This window comes from Cyprinus carpio, chromosome A14 (genome assembly GCF_018340385.1).
Source record: "Cyprinus carpio isolate SPL01 chromosome A14, ASM1834038v1, whole genome shotgun sequence".
In the NCBI taxonomy this organism is placed as follows: Eukaryota; Metazoa; Chordata; class Actinopteri; order Cypriniformes; family Cyprinidae; genus Cyprinus; species Cyprinus carpio.
In genome coordinates this window covers 10,098,896-10,113,366 of record NC_056585.1, presented here as the reverse complement: position 1 = coordinate 10,113,366, position 14,471 = coordinate 10,098,896, and the positions used below count along the sequence as shown (strand labels likewise).

Below are 14,471 nucleotides of genomic sequence, written 5' to 3'. Positions count from 1 at the left end.
GAAATGAAACAAAAATCTTGCATTAAAGCACTAAAGTGAAACCAATGAAACAAACTAAATACAAAATAAGCAGAAAATTCACGTTTGATCCGTAACATTAACACAAGAAAATAAATAGCAGGGAAATACTTTAAACTACACCTACGATGCCAACATGAAAACAACAGCCTAATTATGTGATCGGTTTGAATGATTTTGCAGTCAAAAAAAAAAAAGAAAAAAAAAGGATACTGCTACACAAACTGTAAAATAAAAAACTCACCTGATCATCAAGTTCTTCATTGATCACGTTTGCTCTTTGCGCATGCGTCAGTGTCTGTGTGCCACTGCTTTCCAGACTAATGATGCTCTCACTGCAAGGTCTGCCGTATTTCAGATCACTCTTTCTGGAGTCAGTGGTTCTGCAAACCTCATAATTGTACACGTGCTGTAAAGTTCCTGTGCCACCTACGTCTGCGTAAAGAGGCGGATAATACGGAATAACTGGAAGATTTGCACCAGATTTGTAAAACATCTTCTCGCGTCTCCATCTGTAGCATTTGACTGACAGTATGGCAATGATAGAAACGATAAAGAGGAACGAAACTAGAGCCAAGGCCAAGACCAGATAGAAAGTCAGGTTGTCGTTGTATTCCTTGTCGTGCGTGAAGTCAGTGAACTCCGAGAGCACTTCAGGGAAGCTGTCCGCCACCGCCACGTTAACATTGACTGTAGCTGATCGAGAGGGATGCCCGTTGTCCTCCACTACAACAGTGAGTCTTTGTTTCACAGCATCTTTATCTGTCACTTGGCGTACAGTTCTTATTTCTCCATTCTGTAAGCCCACTTCAATACAGCGCCCTGTCTGTGGCTTTCTGCAGTTTATAAGAGAGCCAGGCATTCTGTCCAGAGTCCACATCAACAGCCACCACTTTAGTCACCAGATAACCCACATCTGCCGAACGAGGCACTATTTCAGCCACCACAGAAGCGCCTGACTGGACCGGATACAGAACCTGAGGCGCGTTGTCATTCTGGTCCTGAATCGTTATTTTCACGCTCACGTTGCTGCTGAGAGGAGGGGAGCCTGCGTCCTGCGCTTTTACGCGGAACTGGAAATCTTTAATCTGCTCGTAATCGAAAGATCGCACTGCATGTATGACTCCACTATCAGCACTAACGGACACTAAAGAGGAGACCGGCACTCCGTTTACCGACGAGTCCTCCAGTATATAAGACACACGGGCATTCTGGTTAAAATCTGCGTCTCTGGCTCTGACTGTGAATATGGAAAGACCCGGTGTGTTGTTTTCTTGAACGGAGGCCTCATATGAGCTCTTGTCAAAGACAGGCGCGTTATCATTCACATCTGATATATGTAAGGAGAGAGTAACGCTGCTGGAGAGAGAGGGCACGCCCTCATCCGCGCACGTCACGCTGATGTTATACTCAGACTTGTGCTCTCGGTCTAAATCACCATCTGTGACTAAACTGAAGAAGTTGGCATTTGTCGACCTCAAGGTGAAAGGAATGTTCTCATTAACTGAACACTGAACTTTCCCATTTTGTCCCGAATCAAGATCCTGAACATTTATCATTGTAACCACCGTCTCAGACGCAGAATTTTCTGCTATCACGTTTGTTTTGGACATAATATTGATCAAAGGCTTATTATCATTGATATCAATTACATCAACTATGATTTTACACGAATCAGTCAGACCTCCGTGATCACTCGCTTGAACACGAATCTCGTAACTGCGAGCTTTTTCAAAGTCTATTACTCCGACCATTGTAACTTGACCATTACTTTGATTTATGCCAAATAACTGCCTGGCATCATCCTGTCTGTTTGCTATAGAATACTCTATTTTACTATTTATACCTTCGTCGGGGTCAGTTGCACTCACTGTTGACACTACAGTGCCTTTTGGCGCATTCTCTGTGACTGTCGCTTTATAAACTGACTGTAAGAAAACAGGAGCATTGTCGTTTGCGTCTAAAACTGTAATGTGGATCTCTATACTGCCAGACAACTGAGGATCTCCTCCATCGATGGCTGTGAGAACTAATTTTATATCATGCTGTTTTTCACGGTCTAAAGGCTTTTTTAGAACCATTTCAACATTTTTCCCGTCTCCTGGTTGATTTTTAAATATAAGATTAAAATTTTCAGTAGGTTTTAGTCTATAGCTTTGAAGGCCGTTGATTCCCACATCAAGATCCATAGCAGGCTCTAACATAAATTTAGACCCTAAAACAGCTGCTTCACTAATTCTAAAAATAATTCTACTCTTCTCAAAGCTGGGAGTGTTGTCATTAATATCTGTTATTTCAATGGCGATACTAAAAAATTCCATTGGGTTTTCAAGAATAATCTGTAAATGCAGCGCGCAAGGCGTTGTCTGTCCGCATAGCGCCTCTCGGTCTATTCTCTCTTTGATAAGGAGGACTCCTCTTTCTTTATTCAGCTCGATGTATTCAGCGCTGTCTCCTGTATAAATACGCGCTTTACCAGATTTCAGTCTCTTTAAATCTATACCTAAATCCTGTACTATATTCCCGACTAAAGAGCCTTTCGCCATTTCCTCAGGAATGGAGTAACTGACTTGCCCGAGAGCCGAACTAGAGAGAGAGAAACCAAATAAACAGCAGTACTTGCCGCGCCATTGTTCTGTCCGACATTTTGCAGAAGACCACGGAAGGAAGATTCAAGCAGGGAACAAATAAACCAATCCAATAAATGGAGGAAATTATGTATATATCCAAAGTGACAAGAACGAACAAAAGTGAATATAATTTCAGGAATAAGGATTATTAAAACAGTATCTCCGTGATTTGTCTTCTCTTTTCTTCTCAGACTGTGCTCTCAGCTTCTGTCTCTCTCTCTCTAATAATATGGAGATGACGGGGGTGGAACTGCAGCAGATCTGCTCTTTAAACTCACATATTGACCAACAGCGGCACTAAGAGTCCAGTCCGATGAACTACAGAGATGATGATATATTTTTACACTACGAAACATGTTTTAGAATTTTTCCACAAGGTAAAAAAATATTTAAATACAGTCGTTACGATTGTCAATCATCATACAATTATCTAAAAATGAGTTATGATTGCAGGATTTCCTTTGAGAAAAAAAAGATAAAAGTAACGAACAAACAAACAAACAAACAAACAAACAAACAAATAAATAAATAAATAAATAAATAAATAAATAAATAAATACGATACTGAATTAGCACAAACTTAGATGTGACCTTAAAGGAAAAGTAGACAGAAACATGAAATATATAACTATAAACGAATGCGATACTTTTAAATTCTAAACACACTGAGAGACTGGAAAGATGCAGAAGCTAAGATATGCTCTAACGAACGGAGGTAAGGGGGAAAATTAAGCAGAAGAATCCACGACTGAACCTTTTTAGCACCACGGCCAGTTACGTTTGTTTTTTATTTCTGCTGGTGTTCACAGGCATATTTGAAAGTTATTCAAACCAGTCTTAGAAACGCATTGTGGATTTAAAAACTGCAAAATACGGATATAGCATAAAAACCAACAGAGTAGAAAGGTTATCTCAGGCATTTTTGAAGACCGAAAATTGTCTAAAAGTAGCTGCAAGAGATTCTCAAGATTATTTAACAACCGATAAAATATTTTTTACACTCATATAACTATTGTACATACATCTCACACACAATCTTGCATTAAAGAACTAAAGCTAAAACCAACGTAACAAAAGAAATACAGAAGAAGCAGAAAACCCACGTCAGATCCGTAACATTAACACAAGAAAATAAATAACAGGGAAATACTTCAAACTACAGCAACGATGCCATCATGAAAACATCAGCCTAATTATGTGAGTAGCAACTTGCTTGTTATTGTTGGTAAAACTGGAAACACTTAAGATGCATGTATAAATGGCTTGAATGCTTTTTCAGTCAAAAATGTTGTAAACTGCTACACAAACTGGAAATAAAAATTCTCACCTGATCATCAAATTGTTCATTAGTCAGTTTTCCTCTTTGCGCATGCGTGAGTGTCTGTGTTCCGCTGCTGTCCAGACTAATGATGCTCTCACTGCAAGGTCTGTCGTATTTCAGATCAGTCTTTCTGGAGTCAGTGGTTCTGCAAACCTCATAATTATATACTTGCTGTAAAGTTCCTGTGCCCCCTACGTCTGCGTAAAGAGGCGGATAATACGGAATAACTGGAAGATTCGCTCCAGATTTGTAAAACATCCGCTCGCGTCTCCATCTGTAGCATTTGACTGACAGTATGGCAATGATAGACACGATAAAGAGAAACGAAACTACAGCCAAGGCCAAGACCAGATAGAAAGTCAGATTGTCGTTGTATTCCTTGTCGTGCGGAAAGTCAGTGAACTCCGTGAGCACTTCAGGGAAGCTGTCCGCCACCGCTACGTTAACATTGACTGTAGCTGATCGAGAGGGCTGCCCGTTGTCCTCCACTACAACAGTGAGTCTTTGTTTCACAGCATCTTTATCTGTCACTTGGCGTACAGTTCTTATTTCTCCATTCTGTAAGCCCACTTCAAACAGCGCCCTGTCTGTGGCTTTCTGCAGTTTATAAGAGAGCCAGGCATTCTGTCCAGAGTCCACATCAACAGCCACCACTTTGGTCACCAGATAACCCACATCTGCCGAACGAGGCACTATTTCAGCCACCACAGACGCCTGACTGGACCGGATACAGAACCTGAGGCGCGTTGTCATTCTGGTCCTGAATCATTATTTTCACGCTCACGTTGCTGCTGAGAGGAGGGGAGCCTCCGTCCTGCGCTTTTACGCGGAACTGGAAATCTTTGATCTGCTCATAATCGAAAGATCGCACTGCATGTATGACTCCACTATCAGCACTAACGGACACTAAAGAGGAGACGGGCACTCCGTTTACCGACGAGTCCTCCAGTATGTAAGACACACGGGCATTCTGGTTAAAATCTGCGTCTCTGGCTCTGACTGTAAATATGGAAAGACCCGGTGTGTTGTTTTCTTGAACAGAGGCCTCATATGAGCTCTTGTCAAAGATAGGCGCGTTATCATTCACATCTGATATCTGTAAGGAGAGAATGACGCTGCTGGAGAGAGAGGGCACGCCCTCATCCGCGCACGTCACACTGATATTATACTCAGACTCGTGCTCTCGGTCTAAATCACCATCTGTGACTAAACTGTAGAACCCATCGGGCGAAGATTGAATGACGAATGGAACATTTTCATTTAAGTGACAATTAACTTTGCCGCTTTCATTCGAGTCTACGTCTTGAATATTTAATATTGCTAAAACAGTTCCAGTTTTTGAATCCTCTGATATCTGACTTGATTTTGAAATAATATTAATAGTGGGACTATTATCGTTTGTGTCAATAACGTCAACAATTATTTTACACGAATCAGTATGACCACCCTCATCTCGTGCCTGAACATCAGTTTGATAATACTTCCTTATTTCATAATCTATGCCTCCAATAAGCTTTACAACACCAGATTCAGGATCTATTTCAAAAATATCTGCCGCTTTGTCCGCAGTACTTGACATGGAGAACGATATTCTACCATTCGAACCCTGGTCAGCATCAGAAGCACTAACTGTAGTTAAAACTGTGCCTTTTGGTGAATTTTCAGCTATGCTAGTTTTGTATACGGATTGTGAACACACAGGGGCGTTGTCATTAGCATCTAAAACTGTAATATGTATCTTCATTGTGCCAGACATTTGGGGTTCGCCTCCGTCGAATGCTGTTAAAAGTAAAGAGATATGATCTTTTCTCTCTCGATCTAAAGGCGTTTGGAGAACCATTTCGACGGCTTTATTTCCATCAGGAAGATTCTGAAATTTTAAAACAAAATTATCTGTCGGCTCTAAGGAATAGCTCTGCAGACCATTTCGACCGACGTCATGATCAATAGCCCTCTCCAAAGGAAATCTGGCACCTGATGAAGACAGTTCATTAATTTCAAATCTCATCTCAGCCTTACTAAACATTGGTGCGTTGTCATTTATATCTGTGACCTCAACTGTAACGCGGTACAACTGCATTGGATTTTCAAGAATAATCTGAAAATGTAGCGCGCAAGGCGTTGTCTGTCCGCACAGCGCCTCTCGGTCTATTCTCTCTTTGATAAGGAGGACTCCTCTTTCTTTATTCAGCTCGATGTATTCAGCGCTATCTCCTGTATAAATACGCGCTTTACCCGATTTCAGTCTCTTTAAATCTAAACCCAAATCCTGTGCTATGTTTCCGACTAAAGAGCCTTTCGCCATTTCCTCAGGAATGGAGTAACTGACCTGCCCGAGAGCCGAACTGAGAGAAAGAAACCAAATAAACAGCAGTACTTGCCGCGCCATTGTTCTGTCCGACATTTTGCATTTGACCACGGAAGAGAAGATTAAGGCAGAAAACAAATTAATCCAAAAAGCTGGAGGAAATCATGAAAATTTCCAAAGTGAAAAGTGGTGATAAAAGTCTGTAAATCCTAAAAATTATAATAAATAGATCATCTCTGGGATGTGCCTTATTTCTCCTTCTCAGACTGTGCTCTCAGCTTCTGTCTCTCTCTAATAATAATATGGAGATGACGGGGGTGGAACTGCAGCAGATCTGGTCTCTAAACTGACATATTGACCAACAGCGGCACTATGAGTTCAGTGTCATGAATTACAAAAATGAATACACGTATACTTGTTATTCTTATTATTTCAGACATCTAGCGTTCAAAACGCGAAAATTAAACAACATCAAATATAAACATTTCAGAAGTCAAAAAGATACATCATATAAAAATATATTAAATATATACACTATAAATAAATTCCATAATATATTTGGATTGCAATGAATGTCTCCTAGAAAATAAATTGATTAGTCTTTAAATCGTCATGTATGCATAATAATAATAATAATAAATGAATGTCTCTAATAAGACTAATATATAATATATATATATATATATATATATATATATATATATATATATATATATATATATATATAATTATAAAGGAAAATTATATATATATATAATATATATAATATATCTATATATATATATATATATATATATATATAATTATAAAGGAAAAATAAAAACATTCACGAATACAAAATTCAAAACAATGTGCTTAAAACGTAAGCAACATAAAAAAAAAAAAAAAAAAAAAAAATAAAAAAAAAAAAAAAAAAAAAAAAAAGGAAAAATATCCCATTTCAGCACCATGGTCAGCGAATCAAGACACATTTTCTACACAATGGTTTCAAACAATTAATACACATATCATATGATAACTATCTAAATAACAAACGATAAAATTATATGTAGTTTCAATTTATTAAGAAATACCTACTTGGTACCAAAAAAAAAAAAAAGTGTTTACAGAAACACACAAACGCAACGGTTGACTTAACAAATATATTTCATATATGTACACACACACGAAAAAAGAAGAAGAAAATCCTCTTGCATATAAAAAAATACACAGTAAATCTCACCTGATCATCGAAATCTTGATTGTTTTTTTCTCTTTGAGCATGCGTGAGTGTCTGTGTTCCGCTGTTGTCCAGACTAATGATGCTCTCACTGCAAGGTCTGCTGTATTTCAGATCACTCTTTCTGGAGTCAGTGGTTCTGCAAACCTCATAATTGTACACGTGCTGTAAAGTTCCTGTGCCCCCTACGTCTGCGTAAAGAGGCGGATAATACGGAATAACTGGAAGATTCGCTCCAGCTTTATAATACATCCGCTGGCGTTGCCATCTGTAGCATTTGACTGACAGTATGGCAATGATAGACACGATAAAGAGAAACGAAACTACAGCCAAGGCCAAGACTAGATAGAAAGTCAGGTTGTCGTTGTAGTCCTTGTCGTGCGTGAAGTCAGTGAACTCTGTAAGCACTTCAGGGAAGCTGTCCGCCACCGCCACGTTAACATTGACTGTAGCTGATCGAGAGGGCTGCCCGTTGTCCTCCACTACAACAGTGAGTCTTTGTTTCACAGTATCTTTATCTGTCACTTGGCGTACAGTTCTTATTTCTCCATTCTGTAAGCCCACTTCAAACAACGCCCTGTCTGTGGCTTTCTGCAGTTTATAAGAGAGCCAGGCATTCTGTCCAGAGTCCACATCAACAGCCACCACTTTAGTCACCAGATAACCCACATCTGCCGAACGAGGCACTATTTCAGCGACCACAGAAGCGCCTGACTGGACCGGATACAGAACCTGAGGCGCGTTGTCATTCTGGTCCTGAATCATTATTTTCACGCTCACGTTGCTGCTGAGAGGAGGATTTCCTCCGTCCTGCGCTTTTACAACGAAACTAAGCTGTTTAATTTGCTCATAATCAAATGAACGAACGGCGTGTATTATGCCATTCTCGGAGTTTATGGACAAGTAAGAGGAAATCGGCACTCCACCAATTTGAGTATCTTCTAAAAAATAAGACAATCTAGAGTTTTGATTCCAGTCTGAATCGCTCGCAGTTACACTACATATGGACAGCCCTGGTTCGTTATTTTCAAGAATGTGTGTTGAATAGCTATTTCGATCGAAAACTGGCGCGTTATCATTGATGTCAGAAACCTTAAGGCGTATTGTTGTTGAGCTGGAGAGTGCAGGTGAACCTGAATCGGTCGCAATCACTGTTATATTATATTCTGACTGAGTTTCACGGTCAAGAAAGGCATCTGTGATCAAATTATAATAGTTCGAGAGGGACGATTTAATACTGAACGGAAGGTTTTTATCAATAGAACACATAACCTGTCCATTTCTTCCTGAGTCTGCGTCTTTTACATGAATTATTGCAATAGTAGTACTTGGAGGCGAATCTTCTGATATAGGGCTCGAGAGAGACATCACGTTTATCACAGGTGCATTATCATTAATGTCAGTTACATCAATTATAAGTTTACTTGTGCTTGTCAGACCGCCTTGGTCTTTAGCCTTAACTCTTATTTCAAACCGTTTATCTTTTTCAAAATCAACATCACCTGTAACAGTTATCTGACCTGTATTCCCATCAATGTTAAAAATGTCCTTAAATTGTTCTTTTATATCAGAAAACGAATAAAGTATTTGTCCATTTGTACCACTATCTGCATCCGTCGCATTTACAGTGATTAGAGGAGTACCTTTTTCTGAATTTTCCATCACAGATGCCCTATAGACTGTCTGGCTAAAAACAGGTGCGTTGTCATTCGCATCTAAAACAGTAACATCTATATTAACAGAGCCAGACCTCTGCGGGCTTCCGCCATCTACAGCGATCAGCTTCAGGGATAGATGAGGATGTTCCTCCCGGTCTAACCCTTTATCAAGAACCATCTCAACGTATTTACTGCCGTCTGGGTTTGAGTTTTGTTTAAGAACAAAATAATCATTTCGTGAGAGAATATAATTTTGCAAAGAATTCAGTTCTACGTCAGAGTCATACGCCCTTTCTAAAGCAAAACCCGAACCAACAGCTGCCGATTCACTAATTTCAAAACTGATTTTATTATTTTCAAACACCGGAGAATTATCATTAACATCGGTGATTTCGACCGTAACCTGGTGCAGCTCCATTGGGTTCTCTAGAATAATCTCGAAGCTGAAGCTGCATGGCGTGATGTCGCCGCAAAGGTGTTCACGGTCTATTCTCTCACTCACAACCAGAATCCCTTTGTCTGTTCTAAGCTCAGCGTACTGAGTGCTTTCTCCGGTCACGATACGCGCTCGACCCGTTCGAAGCCTTTTCAAATCGAGCCCCAGATCTTGTGCTACATTACCAATAAGCGAGCCTTTACTCATTTCTTCAGGGACGGAGTAGCGAATTTGAGAGATGGCAAAATGAATGGAGCACAAAATGAAAAACAATACTTGCCACTGCGGTTGGAAGAAAACAGGCCATCGAGCGCATCCATTTAGATAAAAATCCTTAACTGCCATACTGATTAGCAAGCAATTTCACCATTAATATTCCAATGAATATTCCAAGGCAGGATTACAAAAACGTTTTGTATTCGTTTGGAAGAAAAACAAAAAGACAGAGAAAGCCACCCTCTCATCAACCCGTAAAGAATGAAAGAGAGGAGAGTGCTGCGTCAAAGCGCGCACTGATGGGGTGGGTCCATGGTTTACTGTGAGGCAAGCCTACTGCACTTAAAGTATTTCATTGACCAACAGCGGCCCTTAGAGTCCAAAATAAGCATTAACAGAACGCATACATTTCAAAATACAAAAGAAAATAATACTAAGAAAAATGCATGTAAATCGACAGCAGCTCTGTCCACTGAGTAGGTGCTGAAATATATACAAGCTCCACGCAGACATGTAACGATAAATGAGTAAAACGTGACAGGTCCTTGCAACGTGAAAAACAAGGTGGAATGCATTTATGCAAAGTTTCAAAGTTTATCACATTACCATATATTATATTAACTGAGTACACAACAAAGCAACAACAACAGTGATGATGATGATAATAATAATAATAATAATAATAATAATAATAATAATAATAATAATAATAATAATATCTCACCTCTACCGGAGAATCTAATTCATCCAGCATGTTTTTCTCGCTGGGAGGGCGCTGCACTGTCAATGTAGAATTAGGATCCACTATCAACACGTTCTGACTTGCAGGTCTCACAAACTTACAGTCACTCCTTCTGGAATCGTTCGTTCTATAAACCTCATAATTATAGGCGTGCTGCAGAGTTCCTGTGCCAACAGTGTCCGCGTAACGCGGTGGATAATACGGAATAACTGGAAGAGTGGACTTGTAATAAAGGCGAGATTGCCTCCACCTGTAGATTTTAACAGATATTATGACGACCAAACATGTTATGAAAAGAAATGAGACTGCGGCCAAGGCCAAGACGAGATAAAATGTCAGGGTATTGTTATATTCCTTGTCTTGCGTAAAGTCAGTGAACTCCGAAAGCACTTCAGGGAAGCTGTCCGCCACCGCCACGTTAACATTGACTGTAGCTGATCGAGAGGGCTGCCCGTTGTCCTCCACTACAACAGTGAGTCTTTGTTTCACAGCATCTTTATCTGTAACTTGGCGTACAGTTCTTATTTCTCCATTTTGTAAGCCCACTTCAAACAGCGCCCTGTCTGCGGCTTTCTGAAGTTTATATGAGAGCCAGGCATTCTGTCCAGAGTCCACATCAACAGCCACCACTTTAGTCACCAGATAACCCACATCTGCCGAACGAGGCACTATTTCAGCTACCACAGAAGCGACTGATTGGACCGGATACAGAACCTGAGGCGCGTTGTCGTTCTGATCTTGGATGAAAATGTTCACGGTTACGTTGCTACAAAGCGGAGGAGAGCCGCCATCCTGCGCTATAATTGTTATTTTAATGTTTTTGATCTGTTCATAATCAAAAGCTCGCACTGCGTGCACAACTCCGCTCTCTGCGTTAACGGACACATACGTTCCTACAGGAGAGCCGCCAATGTCATTTTCTTCCAGAATGTAAGATATACGTGCATTCTGATTTTCGTCCGGGTCGCGAGCTTTGATTGTTAGAACAGAAACACCAGGTGAATTATTCTCTAGCAAGTATGAATAATAAACACTCTCCTGAAAAACTGGGGCATTGTCATTAACATCAGTTACTTTCAAATTAAAAGTTTTTCTGCTTGTTAGAGGCGGCTTTCCGGAATCAGAGGCGATGACAGTGATGTTATACTCTGACAGCTTCTCACGATCTAAAATAGCATTTGTTACTAAAGAATAATAATTTCTTAAAGTCGATTTTATTGTAAAATCTTCAGATCCTTCGATAAAACAACCGACTTTGCCATTATCATCAGTGTCTGAGTCCTTAACATTTATTATTGCAACTGTGGTATCAGTTGGAGCATTTTCAGATACTGTGCTCGAGAAAGACATTGTATTGATGACAGGTGCATTGTCGTTTACATCAATGACCTCTAGTGCAATTTTACTCGAATCAGTTAATCCACCCTGATCTCTAGCCTCGACTGTAAGTTCAAATTTAGTATCTTTTTCATGATCAATTTCTCCAGCAACAGAAACAATGCCATTGTCGCTGTCAATATTGAATAACTGAGCAGCGGTTCCTTTTTGTTTGTAGAAATTGTATGTTAGTCGCCCATTTAAACCAGCGTCTGCATCTGTGGCATTAACGGTAGTAATGTAAGTGCCCTTCGGTGCATTTTCCATAACAGATGCCCTGTAGACGGTCTGGTTAAACACGGGTGCGTTGTCATTCACATCTAAAACAGTAATTTCTATATTAACAGAGCCAGACCTCTGCGGGTTTCCGCCATCTACAGCGATCAGCTTTAGAGATAAACGAGGGTGCTCCTCCCAGTCTAACGCTTTCTGTAAAACCATTTCCGCGTATTTATTGCCGTCTGGATTTGAGTGTTGCTTTAAAACAAAATGATTATTCGGCGATAAAATGTAATTCTGCAGTGAGTTCACGCCTACGTCGTGATCATCTGCGCTTTCCAATAAAAAGCGTGAACCCAGCGTTGCAGACTCGCTAATTTCGAATTTTAATTCTTTGTTCTCAAAGGACGGCGCGTGATCATTTTCATCCAATATTTCAATAGTAACTGGGTGTAGCTCCATTGGGTTCTCTAGAATGATCTCGAAGCTAAAGCTGCATGGTGTGACGTCGCCGCAAAGATGTTCTCGGTCTATTCTCTCACTCACGACTAGAAGCCCTTTGTCTGTTTTAAGCTCAGCGTACTGAGTGCTTTCTCCGGTCACGATACGCGCTCGACCCGTTCGAAGCCTTTTCAAATCAAGCCCCAGATCTTGTGCTACATTACCTATGAGTGAGCCTTTCTTCATCTCCTCCAAAATCGAATATCTTATCTGTCCTCTTGCAGTGTAAATATAAAAAGAAAAAAACATCGATAACAGCCACATCATTTTCCATTGCCAAGACCGATTACCCCACTGAACCATAATCACAAGGTTAATAAATTGTAAATCCAATAGGTTAAAAAGTTGAGATGTAATCCAAGATGTTGTGAAGAAATAATGCAACGAAAAATGTATTGCAAACCTTAGTGCAACCCTGAATAAAAATGTGGAGGCAGCCTTGCCCTCATCTGCCAGAATGCAAGAAAATGGGAAGGGGTGAAGACTGCTGAATGACGAAGCACACCATAAAATGTTTTACTGATCAACAGCGGCCCTTACTGTTCAAAGTGAACCAAAGCAAAGGACGAAATCTGTGATGTATTACCAATTTAATGGAATCCTTTGTACTAATATATAGACTTACACTTAACCAACTAATACTAGTACTTACCTTTTTTCTTTTTCTTTTCTATCATATTCCAAAAAAAAAAAAAAAAAAAAAACCCTGGCTACGTGTTCTGTACTAGACTAACTGAGACTTGTCATAGCACTTGTATACCGTTGTTGTTTTCTCTCGTTGATCTGATTGTTTCTACTGTTCTCATTTGTAAGTCGCTTTGGATAAAAGCGTCTGCTAAATGATTAAATGTAAATGTATTAAGTCGCTTTGGATAAAAGCGTCTGCTAAATGATTAAATGTAAATGTATCGGCACCAGCGCAGCATATATGGATTTATTTGTAGGGAGGTAGATTTTGAATTTAATCAACGCTATATTTTTCAGCACCATGGACAGCGACACAGCACAGGCTGTTTAAATGTCACTTTTATCTATAATTTACAACATTACAGACTACTAGTGTACAATATCCTTTGAGAGCTATGTTTAGAAAAAAAAAAAAGAAAAAAAAAATCATATTGTGTGGACTCACCAGTGTCCTGCCCGCTTCAGTTCAGTTGATGCTGCGTTTCTTCTTTGGATTGGTTCTTGGTTCCACTAGTGTCAACACTCATCAGACTATGACTAATGGGCCCGGAATATTTAACATGACTTTTCCTGGAGTTTTTGGTTCTGTAAAATTCATAATTATGTATGTGCTGCAGAGTTTCTGTGCCAACAGTGCCTTCGGATAGTACGGAATAACCGGGAAATTTGATTGATAATACAAACAAGATTGCCTCCATCTGTAGATTTTAACAGATAGTATGACAACTAAACACGTTATGAAAAGAAATGAGACGCAGCTAAGTCCAAGACTAGATAATAGTCAGATTATCATTGTATTCCTTTTGCGGAAAGTCACTTAACTTCGACAACACTTCAGGGAAGCTGTCCACCACCACCACGTTAACATTGACTGTAGCTGATCGAGAGGGCTGCCCGTTGTCCTCCATTACAACAGTGAGTCTTTGTTTCACAGCATCTTTATCTGTCACTTGGCGTACAGTTCTTATTTCTCCATTCTGTAAGCCCACTTCAAACAGTGCCCTGTCTGTGGCTTTCTGTAGTTTATAAGAGAGCCAGGCATTCTGTCCAGAGTCCACATCAACAGCCACCACTTTAGTCACCAGATAACCCACACCTGCCAAACGAGGCACTATTTCAGCCACCACAGAAGCGCCTGA

At 39.9% G+C, this 14,471-nt stretch overlaps 2 protein-coding genes and 2 pseudogenes across 2 annotated transcripts; all 4 read right to left on the bottom strand.

Moving 5' to 3' along the window:
• Positions 1-39: 39 nt before the first annotated feature.
• LOC109048866 lies at positions 40-3,031 on the bottom strand (annotated as a pseudogene).
• Positions 3,032-3,792: 761 nt separating this feature from the next.
• On the bottom strand, positions 3,793-6,848 carry LOC109079674 (annotated as a pseudogene).
• A 362-nt stretch (positions 6,849-7,210) lies between these two features.
• LOC109079673 (protocadherin beta-16-like) lies at positions 7,211-9,935 on the bottom strand. The gene has a single exon (XM_042770587.1). It carries the CDS (start codon positions 9,933-9,935, stop codon positions 7,425-7,427), a length of 2,511 nt encoding a protein of 836 aa, XP_042626521.1. The 3' UTR covers positions 7,211-7,424.
• A 289-nt stretch (positions 9,936-10,224) lies between these two features.
• On the bottom strand, positions 10,225-13,310 carry LOC122147559 (protocadherin beta-16-like). Its single transcript, XM_042770583.1, has one exon. It carries the CDS (start codon positions 12,946-12,948, stop codon positions 10,240-10,242), a length of 2,709 nt encoding a protein of 902 aa, XP_042626517.1. The 5' UTR covers positions 12,949-13,310; the 3' UTR covers positions 10,225-10,239.
• Positions 13,311-14,471: the final 1,161 nt, after the last annotated feature.